General features: G+C 33.7%; 1 protein-coding gene across 1 annotated transcript; it reads right to left on the bottom strand.

The window, feature by feature from the left end:
* Positions 1-345: 345 nt before the first annotated feature.
* Positions 346-13057, bottom strand: LOC124454908 (choline/ethanolamine kinase-like). The gene is made up of 9 exons (XM_047005661.1): positions 12695-13057; positions 4324-4564; positions 3837-3970; positions 3546-3653; positions 2385-2443; positions 2224-2308; positions 1760-1868; positions 814-905; positions 346-439 (listed from the first exon to the last, which is right to left on the bottom strand). The coding sequence occupies exons 1-9, from the start codon at positions 12853-12855 to the stop codon at positions 346-348; spliced, it is 1083 nt and encodes a 360-aa protein (XP_046861617.1). The 5' UTR covers positions 12856-13057.
* Between the last annotated feature and the right edge of the window lie 6005 nt (positions 13058-19062).

Genomic DNA, 19062 nt, shown 5'->3' on the forward strand with positions numbered 1-19062 from the left:
ATTATGTACAAATTACTAAGACAATGAGATGCGTAACGTATGAGAGAATATTGAATGGTAACCTCTGTTCTGAACAAATCCACATGTAGAGAACTTAGTGCAAAAGACCATGCATTTACACAAATGTTTGTGAAGAAATAACGCACACTATATGCAAAAAGTTGATGAAGTGGTGGTGCACATTTCGAAGATTGTTCGATGTAGAATGTTCCTTATAAGATATTGTATTTCAAAAATAGCAAATGGTGTTTAGGATACAATACCACGGTACGACAATACAACAAGAAAAAAGCCAAATTCAGTCACGTGATGTAAATCTAACGGTAAACAACACAATTTATCTGTTCATCTACTTACGAGGTAACCAAAATTGATGGATGATTTATAACTCTGAAGAATTGAAAACATCGCCCAAAAGAAATGAGAAAGAAGAGACAATCTATAGAAAAAAAGGAAAACAAAGCTGATGTTATTTCATAAATATTTTTAAAACATACGTAAAATTAAAACATTTATTCGCAGAAAAACAAAACCGACGCCAATATGTAAGCACATGCGTGCAATATGTAAAACGTTACTTGAATAGGCTGTGTAATAAAAGCCTATAAAGGTATACATAAAACCGACCTAAATTAAATGGCGTCATCAAACCCTAAACTGACGTATTCCAAAAACTGAACCTTAAATTAACGAGAACTACGGCAGTGAAAATAAATCTGTCAAGACATACGTTCTCATAGAAATTCTCAAAGAATTTCCAAAATTTATCTTGCGCTATACTAATACAAGAGGACAATTGTTAAAAATATATACCTATCCGCTTCGTCGATAACTTTTTCAATCTCGTCTAACGTGACGTCAGTCGTTTCATTGTAAGCTTGTAAATACGCACGGACAAAAAATACCTGAAATTTCGAAGAGTTTAAGTGATATAAAAACAGTTTTTATGCAAATTTTGCATACACTAAACCTCCAGCAGCTAAACACCGAGGGAAAACCTCTACGGTAAAACACCGGGGGGGAGAACCCCTACGGCAAAACACCGAGGGAACCTCTACGGCAAAATACCGGAGGGGGAAACCTCTACGGCAAAACACCGGGGAACCTCTACGGCAAAACACCGGAGGGGAGAAACCTCTACGGCAAATCACCGGAAGGGGGAAACTTCTACGGCAAAACACAGAGGAAATACCTCTACAGCAAATCACCGAGGGAAATATCCCAACGGCTAAACATCGGGGGGGGAACCTCTACGGCAAAACACCGAGGGAATACCTCTACGGCAAAACACCGGGGAAAACTCTACAGCAAAACACAGAGGAAATACCTCTACGGCAAAACACCGACGACAAAAATCTCTACGGCAAAACACCGACGACAAAACCTCTACGGCAAAACACCGACGACAAAAAACCTCTACGGAAAAACACCGACGACAAAAATCTCTACGGCAAAACACCGACGACAAAAACCTCTACGGCAAAACACCGACGACAAAAACCTCTACGGAAAACACCGACGACAAAAACCTCTACGGCAAAACACCGACGACAAAAAATCTCTGCGGCAAAACACCGACGACAAAAAACCTCTACGGCAAAACACCGACGACAAAACCTCTACGGCAAAACACCGACGACAAAAAAACTCTATGGCAAAACACCGACGACAAAAAACCTCTACGGCAAAACACCGACGACAAAAAACCTCTACGGTAAAACACCGAGAGGAAAAAGCATTACTTTTACTAGTGAATTACCTTTTGATCATAAGAAGGATATTTGGTGACGTCTCCAGTAAAAAAGGGATAATGTGGATGATTATAATCAAATATCCATTCACTGAAATGATTACCAATATCGTATCCTCTGAATAAAAAAATAACAAATATTATAAAAATGTTAGACAAGGTAAACAATGTTTAAAATAAGAAAAGTTGAAAAGTTTTGATGAAATAAATAATTTAAAATGTTCCAAAAGAAAGATAAGCAGCCGGTTGAAAAGTATTATGGGTACAATATGGTTGTTTTGTTGCCAGCTCTCCCCTCTTGCTCAAGTGTTGACTGCTTTAAGTGAACAAACAAAACCCTTGCTATCATAATATTTGACAACTGTACGCAGCGCAAACATGAAGTAGTATTCCAGATATAGAACAAAATGTCTCCTTTCTTCCTTCCTCATTTGCAGTTTAAACGAAAATTATCCTTCTCTCTTTTTTTTCACCTGTAGTTATAACAAGAATATTCGAAATCAATCACACGAATTTTCGCCTCATCGAGATCTTCATTTGCTTTCACCAACAAGTTTCCTGTAGGTATTTAAATTATATTTAACCTTTATTAAAAACCCATAATATTCACAATAACCTAGTTGGAAATCTTTACCTGGTTGTACGTCATTATGGCAGAAGAAAACTGGTGATTGGCTGTTTTCAACCACGTGCCTAACACATCAACAACAAAATAACAATAATGTAAGCAACACTTAAATTCATTGATCCTAAAACATCTTTTGGCACATAAGTATTTTCAGTTTAATTAACTTTGTACATGGTTTGTGCATAGCATTTCAGCAGTTAATGTCTCATATTATATCATTCAATAAATTAATGATTTGTAATTATGTGAATATAAAGTACTCAAAAATCTATTGTTTTTATTCATTTAGAACTGTGTGGTTGATTGACTGTGTGTCCAAATAAGTAAGTACGTCATACAATTGCTTCCATATAACGTTCTTCTTTGTAAAAATTCTTAAGTAAAGGCTACGTAGTCCAAAGGCAGCATAATGAAAATAAACCGCAGAAAAATAAGAAGCCATTATTATTCTATCATGACGTTGATATTTGATCTTCATCTGGCATGAAGCATACATTTTTTAACATCACTGTCAGACTACTGACTAGCAGTAGTAGTAGCTAAAACAGACAAAGACAACCTAATGCATATGTATAAAAATAAGAATTCATTTATCACGTAAGTAATAAAAAAAATTTACTGTGTTTCTAAACGCGGGAAAGTTTGGAAGAAAAAATAAATTATGTGCCAAGCACGAGCACGAATTGAGTACTTTCAATGAATTTCGAGTTGCTACAAAACTTTCACAAGCATGTATTTCATTCATAAATTAAAACCAACATTAAAAAGACAAATTTAACGACATATTGTTTAAATTTTCCGTGTCCACGCAAACTACGCAATCTGCGATACTTTTGCGAGACTGAAAAAGAGTTTCTGAAACACGGGGTTTGCGAGCATTCAACCAATCAGCGCCAATCATAAATTTATTTTCAACATACCAGAAAATCAAAGACTAAGACAACTTTAAAGAGAGAAAACCGTCAGTATCATCTACTTTTCTAGCTAATCCTACATCGTACGTACGCTCAGTCAGTCACAATGTATGATCTCAATTATAATCACAAAATCATTTAAATAACCCACCTGTAGACACACTAGTTTCCCAACAAGCTCCCCCCCACACGTGACCTGTCTCCCTAGTCCCCATGACCGTTCTGTTTTTGAGTAGCTGACTATTTTCGATACCTGATATATTTGAGAATTTCATCAATGTCAAATTTATGAAAAATTTCATCCAAGATCTTTAATTTATCAACATTGGACAATTTAAGATCTTTAATTTCCTTCACAAATCTATCAAAGAAAATGTAAACTATGTACAATCGACATATTATATACTGCACAATGTGATAAAATAATAATATAAGGAGATGGTGAGGTCATTTTGAACAATATGAATTCTTGAGTATTTCTTAAAAAAAGTTTACTTCAAAACTATTTCAGATTGGTGCAAAAGATTCAAAAAGTCAAACTCACATTTGAAGTGAATCCAAAAACCAAGTTCCTTCCTTGGAGAGAGGAAGTTTTAGCTTATGAAACGCAGCAACATGCTCAGCTATTTGTTGTGATAAACGAGGATACTGGACTTCCCGACTAGTCAATGCTCGAACCTTTAACAAATTACAACACAAGTAAATTAAACTTTGGTAAACAATGCAAAAATTAATGTTGCAAAAATTTTAACTATTTAACAGTTTAATTCAAAAATTATAAATTCTTTCCAACACAAATGAGAATGAATTTACAATTTTTCTATACAGACTGTATAGTTAGTGTGAAATAATCAATATTGATTATACTACTATCAGTGGAATACAAACTCAACTGTGCTAGAACAGATAGATTTAGTTTGATATTAAAGCTGGAAAGCTAGGGCACGTTCTTTCCATACAAGCAGGTGATATATTCACTATAAAAAGATAAACTTTCCTTACATTAATCGCTGATTTTCTTTGCTACTTACATTAGGAATAAACTGTTCAAGTCTTCCTTCAGGAAATATACCATACAACTCTGGGGCCATCTTTTTTTCAGCTAAAAGGCCACAAATGATGCATTCCTCCATCATGCGAACATTGTTGTCAGACAAATCTGCATAGAATGCGCCATATAGCCAAAGCAGTGCTTTGTTCACACCATCAGGATTTGAATTTGCATATTCATATGGCAGAGAGCACAGAAACAAATGATTCGTTAATCCACCACTGTAATTGTTAAAAGCGTATTGGTTAAAACAATCACTAAAACAAACAAAACTATGATTTCATCACTTCTGAGAGGTAAGTTTATCAACAAAAGAGCAAAGATAGACAAGCAAGAGGCAAGATAGAGGCAAGATTAGAGCATTAGTTAAATAAATATACAAAATAACCCCATTCTTAGATTAATCTTATCTTACAAGATTTTTTCTTCCGGAAATTAATTTCTAAATCAAAGGCACTATTATGAAGGTATACTTTGCATATTAAACAAGAATGCTTATTTTATACTACCGTGAAATTGGCACCACATTGGGCACGACATTCAACACAACATTCATCACAACATTCAACACCACATTCAACTAAAATTTATCATTCAAAATGATAAATCGAAAAATCGTCTTTAAAACACGTTTTCCATCAAATACAACCGTAAAAAACAATTCTTAACTGTTTATTACTATTTTACAGTCCTTAACCATCACAATAAATGTATAAAAGTCAAGAAATTGAAGAAAACACTAAGATATATATTACAGTGTACTTTCCATTTCTCTTAATTAGCCTATAATTTAAAAACTACACGGTAGAATTTTTTTAAACTTGGCCAGAATATAGATAATTATATTGTCTAAAATATATCCAAAATCTGGAGGTGGCACAAAAAAATAAGTTGTAGAAAATCATCGACAAAAGTCGGATGACACGAATGCGCGTAATATAATCTTGCATATTTAAGTTAAGAATTCCTGTTCTTTAACAAACAAAGGCCTATAAATAAAAAACTACATGGTAGAATTTTTTTAAATTTGGCCATATTGTAGATATTCTTACTGTCTAAAATATATCCAAAATCTGGAGGTGGCACAAAAAAATAAGTTGTAGAAAATCATCGACAAAAGTCGGATGACACGAATGCGCGTAATATAATCTTGCATATTTAAGTTAAGAATTCCTGTTCTTTAACAAACAAAAGCCTTATAAATAAAAAACTACACGGTAGAATTTTTTTAAACTTGGCCAGAATATAGATAATTATATTGTCTATGACATATCCAAAATCTGGAGGTGGCACAAAAAATAAAAGAAATAAAATTCCTTGAGAATGTACTCTGGTATTAACTGTGAAGTTGGCACCACATTCGACAAACAGCTCTATAGTTAAAAACTACACGGTAGAATTTTTTTAAATTTGGCCATATTGTAGATATTCTTACTGTCTAAAATATATCCAAAATCTGGAGGTGGCACAAAAAAATAAGTTGTAGAAAATCATCGACAAAAGTCGGATGACACGAATGCGCGTAATATAATCTTGCATATTTAAGTTAAGAATTCCGGTTCTTTAACAAACAAAGCCTTATAAATAAAAAACTACACGGTAGAATTTTTTTAAACTTGGCCAGAATATAGATAATTATATTGTCTAAAATATATCCAAAATCTGGAGGTGGCACAAAAAAATAAGTTGTAGAAAATCATCGACAAAGTCGGATGACACGAATGCGCGTAATATAATCTTACATAATTATGTTGAGAATTTCAAGTCATTGAAAACAAAGGCCTGTAAATAAAAAACTACACGGTAGAATTTTTTTAAATTTGGCCATATTGTAGATATTCTTACTGTCTCAAATATATCCAAAATCTGGAGGTGGCACAAAAAATAAGTTGTAGAAAATCATCGACAAAGTCGGATAACACGAATGCGCGTAATATAATCTTATATAATTAGGTTGAGAATTTCAAGTCATTAAAAACAAAGGCCTGTAAATAAAAAACTACACGGTAGAATTTTTTTAAACTTGGCCAGAATATAGATAATTATATTGTCTATAACATATCCAAAATCTGGAGGTGGCACAAAAAATAAAAGAAATAAAATTCCTTGAGAATGTACTCTGGTATTAACTGTGAAGTTGGCACCACATTCGACAAACAGCTCTATAGTTAAAAAACTACACGGTAGAATTTTTTTAAATTTGGCCATATTGTAGATATTCTTACTGTCTAAAATATATCCAAAATCTGGAGGTGGCACAAAAAATAAGTTGTAGAAAATCATCGACAAAGTCGGATGACACGAATGCGCGAAATATAATCTTGCATATTTAAGTTAAGAATTCCGGTTCTTTAACAAACAAAGCCTTATAAATAAAAACTACACGGTAGAATTTTTTTAAACTTGGCCAGAATATAGATAATTATATTGTCTAAAATATATCCAAAATCTGGAGGTGGCACAAAAAAATAAGTTGTAGAAAATCATCGACAAAGTCGGATGACACGAATGCGCGTAATATAATCTTACATAATTAAGAAATTTCAAGTCATTGAAAACAAAGGCCTATAAATAAAAACTACACGGTAGAATTTTTTAAATTTGGCCATATTGTAGATATTCTTATTGTCTAAATATATCCAAAATCTGGAGGTGGCACAAAAAAAGTTGTAGAAAATCATCGACAAAGTCGGATGACACGAATGCGCATAATATAATCTTATATAATTATGTTGAGAATTTCAAGTCATTGAAAACAAAGGCCTGTAAATAAAAAACTACACGGTAGAATTTTTTTAAACTTGGCCAGAATATAGATAATTATATTGTCTATAACATATCCAAAATCTGGAGGTGGCACAAAAAATAAAAGAAATAAAATTCCTTGAGAATGTACTCTGGTATTAACTGTGAAGTTGGCACCACATTCGACAAACAGCTCTATAGTTAAAAAACTACACGGTAGAATTTTTTTAAATTTGGCCATATTGTAGATATTCTTACTGTCTAAAATATATCCAAAATCTGGAGGTGGCACAAAAAAATAAGTTGTAGAAAATCATCGACAAAGTCGGATGACACGAATGCGCGTAATATAATCTTGCATATTTAAGTTAAGAATTCCGGTTCTTTAACAAACAAAGCCTTATAAATAAAAAACTACACGGTAGAATTTTTTTAAACTTGGCCAGAATATAGATATTATATTGTCTAAAATATATCCAAAATCTGGAGGTGGCACAAAAATAAATTATAGAAAATCATCGACAAAGTCGGATGACACGAATGCGCGTAATATAATCTTGCATGTGATGAACAGTTGTTTTATTTTGTTTTGTTGTGACGTAGCGCGTGCATTTCACGTGATTGACATTTTGGGATTATCACAGAAGGAGTGTTGTTGAAAATAAAAGAATTCGAGATGTTGTTGTTGTTTAATAACGTAGTGTTTTCTTTTGACGACTTCGTTGTAAAAATAACGATTTTATCATGCAACGTGCATGACATTGCATATTTAAGTTAAGAATTCCTGTTCTTTAACAAACAAAGCCTTATAAATAAAAACTACACGGTAGAATTTTTAAACTTTGCCATATTGTAGATATTCTTATTGTCTATAACATATCCAAAATCTGGAGGTGGCACAAAAACAAATGATAGAAAATTATCTTATAATTAGAAAACGGCTATTATTTACCACAGTATTTTTCTTTCTATCGCATTTTTTACGTTGTTGACACGATCAGAATATCGATTAACGATTTCAATTTTTCTGAAAATGTTCCTCTTGCATTCTGAACCTATATGAAGTTACTTTTCTTCGACGATGAATAGTGAATTGAACGTGACTTTTGGCAGATTTTAGTTACTACGCTCTTGCCCGTTTGCTTTCTTAACACGTCATCATCATCATCATCATCATCATCAGCCGTTCACGCCACTGCTGGCAGATGGCCTCCACAACTTCTTCCACTATATTCGGTCTTTAGCTCTCCTCATCCAGGTCTTTCCAGTTTCCTCTTCGATCTCGTCTCTCCATCTTCTCTTTGGCTTTCCTCTTCCTCTGGTGCAGTTTCTTGGGTACCATTCTGTTGTCAATTTGGCCCATCTGTTGTTTTCCATTCTTGCCACATGTCCTGCCCATCTGCCTTTCATTTCTTTTGCTGTTTGGATGACATCTTTCACCCTAGTTCTCTCTCTGATTACTTCATTCCTGATCTTGTCTTTTAGCTTGATATTTAGTATGCTCCTCTCCATGCTCCTTTGTGTGACTGCCAGCTTCCTTGATTGGTGTTTTGTAAGCGCCCATGTTTCTGCTCCGTATGTCATAGATGGTAAAATGACAGTGTCCATTATTTTCCTCTTCAAACTGTTTGGGATGTTCTTCTCCTTTAGAAAGTGACTGTATTGCCCGAATCTTCTCCATCCGACATTGATTCTTTGATTGACCTCAACACTGATTTCATTTCTTGGTGTTAACATTTTTCCAAGGTATTTGTACTCCTCCACCTCCTCCAACTTCTCTCCGTCAACTGTGATCCCTCTTCTTTGCTTCCTCCTTGCGATGTCATTGCACATGATATTGGTTTTTTCTTATTCATTTTCATACCATCTTTCTTTCCTTCTTCATTCAGTTTCGTCAAAAGTTCTTGGAGATCTTCCTCTTTGTTTGCAAACAAGATGATGTCATCTGCGAATCTTAAGTTGTTCATTACTCTTCCGTTGATGTTGATGCCTTTTTCCAATGGTATTCTTTTGAAGATCTCTTCAATGGCAGCAGTGATGTTTCCTTGGCGGACACCTTTCTTTATCTTGATCTTTTCGCTCAGCTTCTCTGTTCTTATTTGCGCTGTGCCTTCTCTGTATGTTTCCTTTATGCTGTTTATGATCTTTCCTGGTACTCCGTGTTTCTCAAGTGATTGGAATACTGGGGCATGCTTGATGGAATCGAATGCCTTTTCGTAATCTACAAATGCCATGAACAGTGGTTGTTGGTACTCGTTGGTTTTCTCGAGTATTTGTCCTGTAGCATGCAGGTGGTCTGCAGTGGAGAGTCCTTTCCTGTATGCTGCTTGCTCTGGGGGTTGATGTTCATCCAGAGTGCCACTGATTCTGTTCTTGATGATTTTCATGAACAACTTGTAGATGTGGGATAGCAAACTGATAGGGTGGTAGTTTGCAAGATCTTTCTTGTCTCCCTTCTTGAAGAGTAGAATAATGATGGCGTTCTTCCACTTTTTTGGCACTTTTTCCGTCTCAATGGCTTTGTTGTAAAGATGCTGAAGTTTTTCCATTAGGATGTCACCTCCGGCCTTTATCATCTCTATCACCACAAGATCTTCACCGGGTGATTTTCCATTTTCATCTGATGGATTGCCTTCTCCACTTCGCATTTCATGATTACTGGAGTCTCTTCTGCTGGTCTCAACTGAATGTTTTGGGAGGGATTTTCGTACAGTGCCTGGTAGAATTCTGCACATCTCTCGAGGATTCTTTTTCTGTCTGTTGTTACCTTTCCATCCTTCTCCTTCAGTGCTTGAATCAGAGCCTTCTTTCCATCTCCTGTTGTGCTCTTTTTCAACCCTTTGCAACTTTCAACTGCTTCTCTGATTCTCTTGGTGTTTGCTTCTCTCATGGAGAGGAGCATACTAAATATCAAGCTAAAAGACAAGATCAGGAATGAAGTAATCAGAGAGAGAACTAGGGTGAAAGATGTCATCCAAACAGCAAAAGAAATGAAAGGCAGATGGGCAGGACATGTGGCAAGAATGGAAAACAACAGATGGGCCAAATTGACAACAGAATGGTACCCAAGAAACTGCACCAGAGGAAGAGGAAAGCCAAAGAGAAGATGGAGAGACGAGATCGAAGAGGAAACTGGAAAGACCTGGATGAGGAGAGCTAAAGACCGAATATAGTGGAAGAAGTTGTGGAGGCCATCTGCCAGCAGTGGCGTGAACGGCTGATGATGATGATGATGATGATGACGTGTTAAGAAAGCAAACGGGCAAGAGCGTAGTAACTAAAATCTGCCAAAAGTCACGTTCAATTCACTATTCATCGTCGAAGAAAAGTAACTTCATATAGGTTCAGAATGCAAGAGGAACATTTTCAGAAAAATTGAAATCGTTAATCGATATTCTGATCGTGTCAACAACGTAAAAAAAATGCGATAGAAAGAAAAATACTGTGGTAAATAATAGCCGTTTTCTAATTATAAGATAATTTTCTATCATTTGTTTTTTTGTGCCACCTCCAGATTTTGGATATGTTATAGACAATAAGAATATCTACAATATGGCAAAGTTTAAAAAATTCTACCGTGTAGTTTTTTATTTATAAGGCTTTGTTTGTTAAAGAACCGGAATTCTTAACTTAAATATGCAAGATTATATTACGCGCATTCGTGTCATCCGACTTTTGTCGATGATTTTCTACAACTTATTTTTTTGCCACCTCAGATTTTGGATATATTTTAGACAGTAAGAATATCTACAATATGGCCAAATTTAAAAAAATTCTACCGTGTAGTTTTTTAACTATAGAGCTGTTTGTCGAATGTGGTGCCAACTTCACAGTTAATACGAGAGTACATTCTCAAGGAATTTTATTTCTTTTATTTTTTGTGCCACCTCCAGATTTTGGATATGTCATAGACAATATAATTATCTATATTCTGGCCAAGTTTAAAAAAATTCTACCGTGTAGTTTTTTTTATAAGGCTTTGTTTGTTAAAGAACAGGAATTCTTAACTTAAATATGCAAGATTATATTACGCGCATTCGTGTCATCCGACTTTGTCGATGATTTTCTACATTTTTTGTGCCACCTCCAGATTTTGGATATATTTTAGACAGTAAGAATATCTACAATATGGCCAAATTTAAAAAATTACCGTGTAGTTTTTTTTATAGGCCTTTGTTTGTTAAAGAACAGGAATTCTTAACTTAAATATGCAAGATTATATTACGCGCATTCGTGTCATCCGACTTTGTCGATGATTTTCTACAACTTATTTTTTGTGCCACCTCCAGATTTTGGATATATTTTAGACAATATAATTATCTATATTCTGGCCAAGTTTAAAAAAATTCTACCGTGTAGTTTTTTATTTATAAGGCTTTGTTTGTTAAAGAACCGGAATTCTTAACTTAAATATGCAAGATTATATTACGCGCATTCGTGTCATCCGACTTTGTCGATGATTTTCTATAACTTATTTTTTTGTGCCACCTCCAGATTTTGGACATATTTTAGACAATATAATTATCTATATTCTGGCCAAGTTTAAAAAAATTCTACCGTGTAGTTTTTTATTTATAAGGCTTTTGTTTGTTAAAGAACAGGAATTCTTAACTTAAATATGCATTATATTACGCGCATTCGTGTCATCCGACTTTGTCGATGATTTTCTACAACTTATTTTTTTGTGCCACCTCCAGATTTTGGATATATTTTAGACAATATAATTATCTATATTCTGGCCAAGTTTAAAAAAATTCTACCGTGTAGTTTTTAAATTATAGGCTAATTAAGAGAAATGGAAAGTACACTGTAATATATATCTTAGTGTTTTCTTCAATTTCTTGACTTTTATACATTTATTGTGATGGTTAAGGACTGTAAAATAATAATAAACAGTTAAGAATTGTTTTTTACGGTTGTATTTGATGGAAAACGTGTTTTAAAGACGATTTTTCGATTTATCATTTTGAATGATAAATTTTAGTTGAATGTGGTGTTGAATGTTGTGATGAATGTTGTGTTGAATGTCGTGCCCAATGTGGTGCCAATTTCACGGTAGTTATTTTATTTCACGCATGTATTCTGCCTCCACCCCTGAATAAAACTAAAAAAACTTTGAACAAGAAAATATCAGACATAAGAAATATGAGACATGGAAGTTGGAAATTACAAAAAAATTAGCTGCACTTGAGAAATTTTACCCCTTTCATGGACAGACAGCAGAGAATTCTGCAATTGCAGAATTCTGTGTTTATTTGGCTGGCATAATTGCTGGAGAAATTTCTACACATTAAGATGAGCCTGGACTTCAGATGTGGCCTTTTACACACCCAAGATATCTTTTTGAAATCCATCACATTTTGCAATCTGCAGCCTTGCTAAACTACAGAAAATCTTTCATAATGCATCGAAACATATAAATCTTGAGAAGAAATTTAGTGTGGCAGCAAACACAAACAGCCCAGTACTCTTTAAAATGTTGGCAATAGACATATAGAGAATATTTTCACCTTGAATATCATTGAGAACATTTTTACCATTAAATAAATGTCGCCGCATCTAAACAATTTAGTTCTCACAGTTGCGTATTTGAAAATTGTACTTACTGAATTCGTTCAATTTCAAAATGTTGTGGACTGATTTTCTTCCATTTCCCACCGAGATATTTTCGACATAAGTTATAGCCGAAATCTTTGATCTTAGCGTCAACCATTTTTCCAGTAAGAAAATAATTTTTCAAACTACGCAGAACTTTGTAGCCAAGCATGGTCGAAACCAGCCAAGCAACAACGCAGTCATTTTAGTGATGGCTTGAGAAATGTGTCGAATTTACTCAGGAAATGACAACAATCACTGATTCTACGGTCGTTGAAGGTCGATCATGAGGTCGTTTGGTAAAATGAGGTGTAAAATTGCAAGAACTTTGCACAAAGTACATGCAACAAATGACATGTTTCAACGTAAACAAAGCTTTAGCCATGTGATACTTATTCATTCGTGCACAGAAGGCGGTCTACCATTTCCTGTTATGAAGTGACGTGTAAACTTCATCCGTCAATATCACAATATCATATCCAACAAAATTAATTGTGAAAACGCAGAGCCAAAGGACTTCTAGAAAACGATTAACATGGTAATGAAATGTGCTTTTGACTCTGAAGATGACTACCGCTAAGGTCGTCGAAACGTCAGTCAACAACAACAAAAACAGTCCTTCTCAGGACTATACCAACCTGGACGATCTACATTTACAAACATGTAACGATACTCCCGGGTTCAAACCATTTACTTGAAATGTGCATTGCTTACAGTAATAATATTAAGTAATTAACTTATCATCGTTTATTAGTAATTGTAATATTACAGATGTACTGTAACCAGTGGCGAAGCTAACAATTACTTTAGACGGTGCAGATAGATAAATTTTCCTACAACGGGGCGTGGCAATTTGGGCGTGGCAAAAAGAAATGTATTTTTTAAAAATGGGGTTTAAAAACTGTGTACAAATGAATATACATAAGGATATACCATTTTAAATAAACCAAGTGCAACAAATGTGAAATAACAAATGATTATTAAAAAATTCTTCTAGTTTTGTCGTTCAAGAAAGGCATTTGAAGTTCTCGAATGGAAATTTTCGAATTAATTTCTCGCGGTTGATGGAAATACACGCGAGATGCGAAAGGCGTTTTTCTGTCATAGTACTGCTTATCTGTTTTTTTATCGGAAATGATTAGTGATATTGGAGAATAAGGAAATTTGACGGAAACTAAACTTAACGCGTGATTATCTTTTACAATTTGCTAGCTACTTGTAAATCACAGCAAATAATTTGATAAAAAGATATTACAATTTGCACACAATCTATAGCTATTAATTTTATTGGTGAGAATGGATTTAAAGTTCAAATATATTTCATTTTTGTTGTACAATTGAATAAATAATCACTTTCATCACTTTGCCGTTTCACTTCAAAAATTCCCGCTGGTTTCCAAATTTCCGACAAACACCATCAATAACGTTGAGCGCAGGAGGAGGGCTGCCGCTTTATTTTTGTTAAAACAATAAAAAAAAATTTATCCAATCTGAATGAATGAGAAAACAATTTTAGCCAATCCGCATCGCGTTTTAGCATTCAAAAATATGACGAATGCTTAGATAAGTGTCCTAGCAAAGGTTTTGAGAAATATTTGGCACAAAACCTAAAAATATTCGCATTTTTCACATGCATGGAAATACATTTTAATGTAAAAAAACTTCAAAAATGCAGTAAAATTATTCATGACAAATGAGATGTATTTTTTCGTGGTCTTCCATGTACTTATAAGATATTTATGGTTTTGTGAAAGTGTTTATGTTAACGGTCGTTAATTTGTACTGAGAGTTGCCTACCTTGTCAAAACCATTAAGGCCATACATACGTGTAACTCACGCGAGATAGTCCACGTAACAAACATTGCATATAAATCAAGAAATATACTTACTACATAAATCGATTGTATAAAAAACATAAACAGATTTCTGGGCCGCCAAAGGTAGGACATGCAATACTGGAAAGTTTCTACATGTAAATGAAATTGAACTAATATCTTCTACAATCTCGGGAAGTAACTGAAAAATTCTCTGTTGGCCTTGTACAATTCCTCGTCAATGACATTCTATAGAGTACTCTTCTTACAACACTCCATCCGTATTTACAAATTTTGCAGAGTACACTTTAAATCTTCTTGCATGCAAATCTCTTGTGGTGATTGCTTCCTCTTCACTTTCGAAATCAGATTCCTCGTCCTAAAGCAAAGACACTGGTATGTATTTTTTCATGTCTTTAGCAAGATCATGAACATTTCCCACTTCTATATACCACTTGAGCCAACGAGCTTAAAAAGTATAAGTATGATTCATCGATATTTCTTTAAACAACATCTCCAGAAGACTCGGTTTTGTTACTCGATTGTTTTGGTATTGAAACCTCGTCTTTGCCATGGGTATAGAGCTTTTATCGTCGTCAACATGGTTGGAATCATTCGTATTTTCTTTGGTCCACGAGTCACATTCCAAATTCTCGAGTGTACGCTAGATGCTTCAACTACGTTCAATTTTATGAAGCTTTCTTCAACCTACAAATGACTTAATTACCAATAACTTAACAACGAGTTACTTAAACATACCCACGTGTTACCAATATCTCAACAAGTTACCAATAACATACCAAAGAATTACCAACGAGTTACTGCTAGCAACCTACTTTTTAGTCTACATAGCTACATTGCTTAAAGCTCAACAACATGTTTGCAAACTATTCTCAACACAGTAAAAAGTTCATCAAAAAGATATGAAGCATTTTAAAACACTAAAACGGATATAAGTCAAAATGTAAGAAATCATAGACTGCTGCAGGTGCTTTTCTTCTTCAAGGAGATAAAAAGGAAATTTATATTTTGATACAAACACGCAACATTTGAAAGCTCAGATACTGATCTTTCATTATGGTAAATAATCACGGTAACTTATTTAGTAATTTTAGTTATGCACCAGAGCGAGCTGAAGCTGGATTGCTTTTTTGCGACACGGTTTCAGTAAATACTATACCAAGTCCAATAAAAATCCATCTGCCAATCAATCAACACGAATAAAGACTGTAGAGATTTATTTTATTGTAAAGACTATAAGCAACAAATTCTACGACAAAATACATAATGTTCACTACAGATATATTCATTATAGTCATGAAATCATCACTTTATTAAAAATTTCCTGATGGTTTCATTTTCATTTCAGTGAATTTTAAAGAATATGAAAATCCTTTCCAATCTTTCCAAACAACACCTTTGTACCAAGATGCAGAAGGTTGATAATTGCCATGATAATAATACCCATTTAGGTTGGAATCATAACAATAATAATACCACCAAGCACCTTTAGCATGTACAGCGCAGTTTCCTACAACATCTGTATCGTTGTCTGAATCTTTTGTCGTAAACGACTTGTTTTTATGGGCGGATAATGAATCCCCAGCAGTTCCTAAATGGCGATAATTGTATTCAAGAGAACACACACTTAACAGAAAAGTCTTTTATAATGCTTTACATTTTGCTACTACAGTCTTACTTGAATGCTTGTGTAATATTAAGGTTTATTCAATAGACAATTGACAAAGATATTTACAATAAAGATGTTCTTTTTGCACTAACATGTTTCTCATCATTTAGTTCTTTGATTATGTAGAGAAATATTTAAAGTAATATACAAAATTCACCTGTGTGTTTTATATAAAAAGATGTTCAGATCCTTGCTCACAATTTGCTGTACACAAAGCTGAAGCTGAATTGGTAATTTATTTTAATGAGTAAATTAGTCTTTATCCTTTAATGTCTCTCTACTATTGCCTCTCCAGAAGTAGTTGTTGCAGTTTTGTAATTTAGTTGCTCTACTGGTATTTTCAAAACTGTATTCACACGACAAAATAATTTATATTTACCAATGGGGTTGTTTGTTGTATTTTATAAGTTTAAACAATATATTGTTCCTATGACAAATATTTACCAAAAAAGGTAAATCAGTTTATGCAAACTCCAACCATCCAAAGCATTTTAATTTAATGATGATATAATTTTTATCATATTCACCTTTTGAATTTTGTGCTTTAATTGTTTGTATTTGCCTATTGACTTAAAAGAATATTTTCAAAGACTCAATTGATATTTTTCATTTTCGTTCTTCACAGCAAAATAATCATATTCAGCATATTCTTTGTTTCCTGACCAGTCTCCAAGATCAACACGAAGTTTATTTCGCCTTGCAGATGTTAGTCGGTATATTTTCTCCAATCCAAGCCAGAATTCGCCTTTCAGATCACCAAAACCTTGTCTATAAGTCTTTCCAACCTTGATAGAAGTTTACATTTCCATCTTGACGACGTTGAAACACAGTCCAACCTCCACCAGATGACGTCATATAACAGAAAACCTTAGAGTAACCCTGGATCAATTTGATAAACTCCGTTCTTTTTTTCACCTTTTTTGTAAAAATCTGCACAGTCCTTCTCTTGTATCTCCTTTGAGCTTTGCTTTATTCCTGTTAGTTTGTGACATTCTTTTGAAAGCCTTGTCAAATGTTTTTCAATAGTTTTTAACATGTTTTTTGTTTTTGCTAGTTGTGCTTCGAATGTTTTCTTTTGTATGTATAGCTTAAGTAATCTTTGGCGGCATTTCGAATTCCAGAAGCCACATTTCATGTTAGGGCTGCATCTTTTCTAATATATTTAAATATACTTATATGTTCAGCATTAATGTTTTTCACATACACCAACATACATTACCTATTTTTCACTTTAATTACTTTTATGCAATATGAACACAGAGTTAAAAAACGATAAAACTAAAGCCTTGAAGGATGCGAAAGGTAACTATGACACTAATATTCAAATAGCACAGGGTGCACGAACAGAATTACATTGGTCGGTTTTAAATGCTGAAAATTTATTTCAGAAATTTTCAGGGAGAAACACCAGTACACAATTGCCACTGATGCTTTCCTGTCAGGGTGAGAGGCATTGCATCAAGGAACATTCACAAGTGGTGCATGGAAAAATCCACTCTACAAACAACTTTTGACTATTTAGAAATTTTAGCTATCTAACGAGGTCTACAAACCTTTGCAAAGCATATTGAGAACACGCACATAAGAATACTGTATGGCAACACAACTTCAGTAAACATCATAAATCATATGGGCACACGCTATTCAGACATAACTAATACTATGACAAAAATGATTTCGGAATTGTGTATAAATAAAAACATTTGGATTAGTCTTGCTCTCATCTCAGGCAAACGAAATATTGTCGCTGATTGAAATACAGTCGTTTTGATAAGAAATCCTTTTTGAATAGAAAGATGCGCAGTTTGATAACCTTTTCTTGAACATTTGCCATGAGTATATTTATATAGATAAATATTTATAGATAACAGCCTATACCAACACTTAGAGCTCAGTACATGCACGAGTCAATACCATCAAAATAAGAATTTTGATATAAATGGTATACAAAAAACATTTTATGTTTTATGATGACAGTAGCTGAAAGTAAATTATTGTTGATGTCGTGTTATATGTCATATATGAATTTTTTCATTTTTTTACCTCTATCACTTTTGATGTTGATTCAGTGATAGCTTCAGCAGTTGCATGTACTTGAGATATGACATGCACGTACTATGAAGAAGACGAAAGAATTTACATGGATTACAAAGCAACATCTATTTATTTACCGTAATTTGTCAACTAGTTGGGATAATTACTAATTTGACTGAAAATAGATCAAGTTCAACCACTTACAACAGTTTATAATGTTGTTTGTGAATGTTGTTTTGGTATTCACCTCCGCTAACGAAAGGTCGTAAATGTGTCTTCACATACAAGAGTTCTTGGCTTTTGAGAAGTGTCTAAGTTTCTTGACTGTATACGATTTTTTTCATACTGTATCAACCCTAAATATGGTTTTCAATTATTATTTGGTATAGTTATAAATATATAAAAAAATTTTATTCAAGTTGTGTGTTTCTTAGTCAAATGATTTTCGACAGATGAGAGTAGAATTATTACATTAAAGATCAGCCGGTATAAAGACGGTGGAGGTAGTAGGAGAATAGAAGTAAAACATTAGTGATCGAACAGTATAAAGCTAGGACCATAGAGGTAGGAGAATACAAGTAAAACATTAGTGATCGAACAGTATAAAGCTAAGACCATGGACGTAAGGCTCATCTTTGCTCTCATTTCCCTCTGTTTTACGATTATCGTAAATTTTTCAAACTAATAGTTCATTTTCATTCATTTAAATTCAATTTATCTTCTCGATAAAAAGCAACTTTTAAATTTATGTATAGTGATTATGAATATGTTAATTAAGGATTGTGCTTGACTCTCAATTAGAATAATATCAATAGGTAAATTGAAGACTTGTTAATAGTAT

This window comes from Xenia sp. Carnegie-2017, unplaced genomic scaffold (assembly GCF_021976095.1).
Source record: "Xenia sp. Carnegie-2017 unplaced genomic scaffold, XeniaSp_v1 HiC_scaffold_3, whole genome shotgun sequence".
Lineage (NCBI taxonomy): Eukaryota > Metazoa > Cnidaria > Anthozoa > Malacalcyonacea > Xeniidae > Xenia > Xenia sp. Carnegie-2017.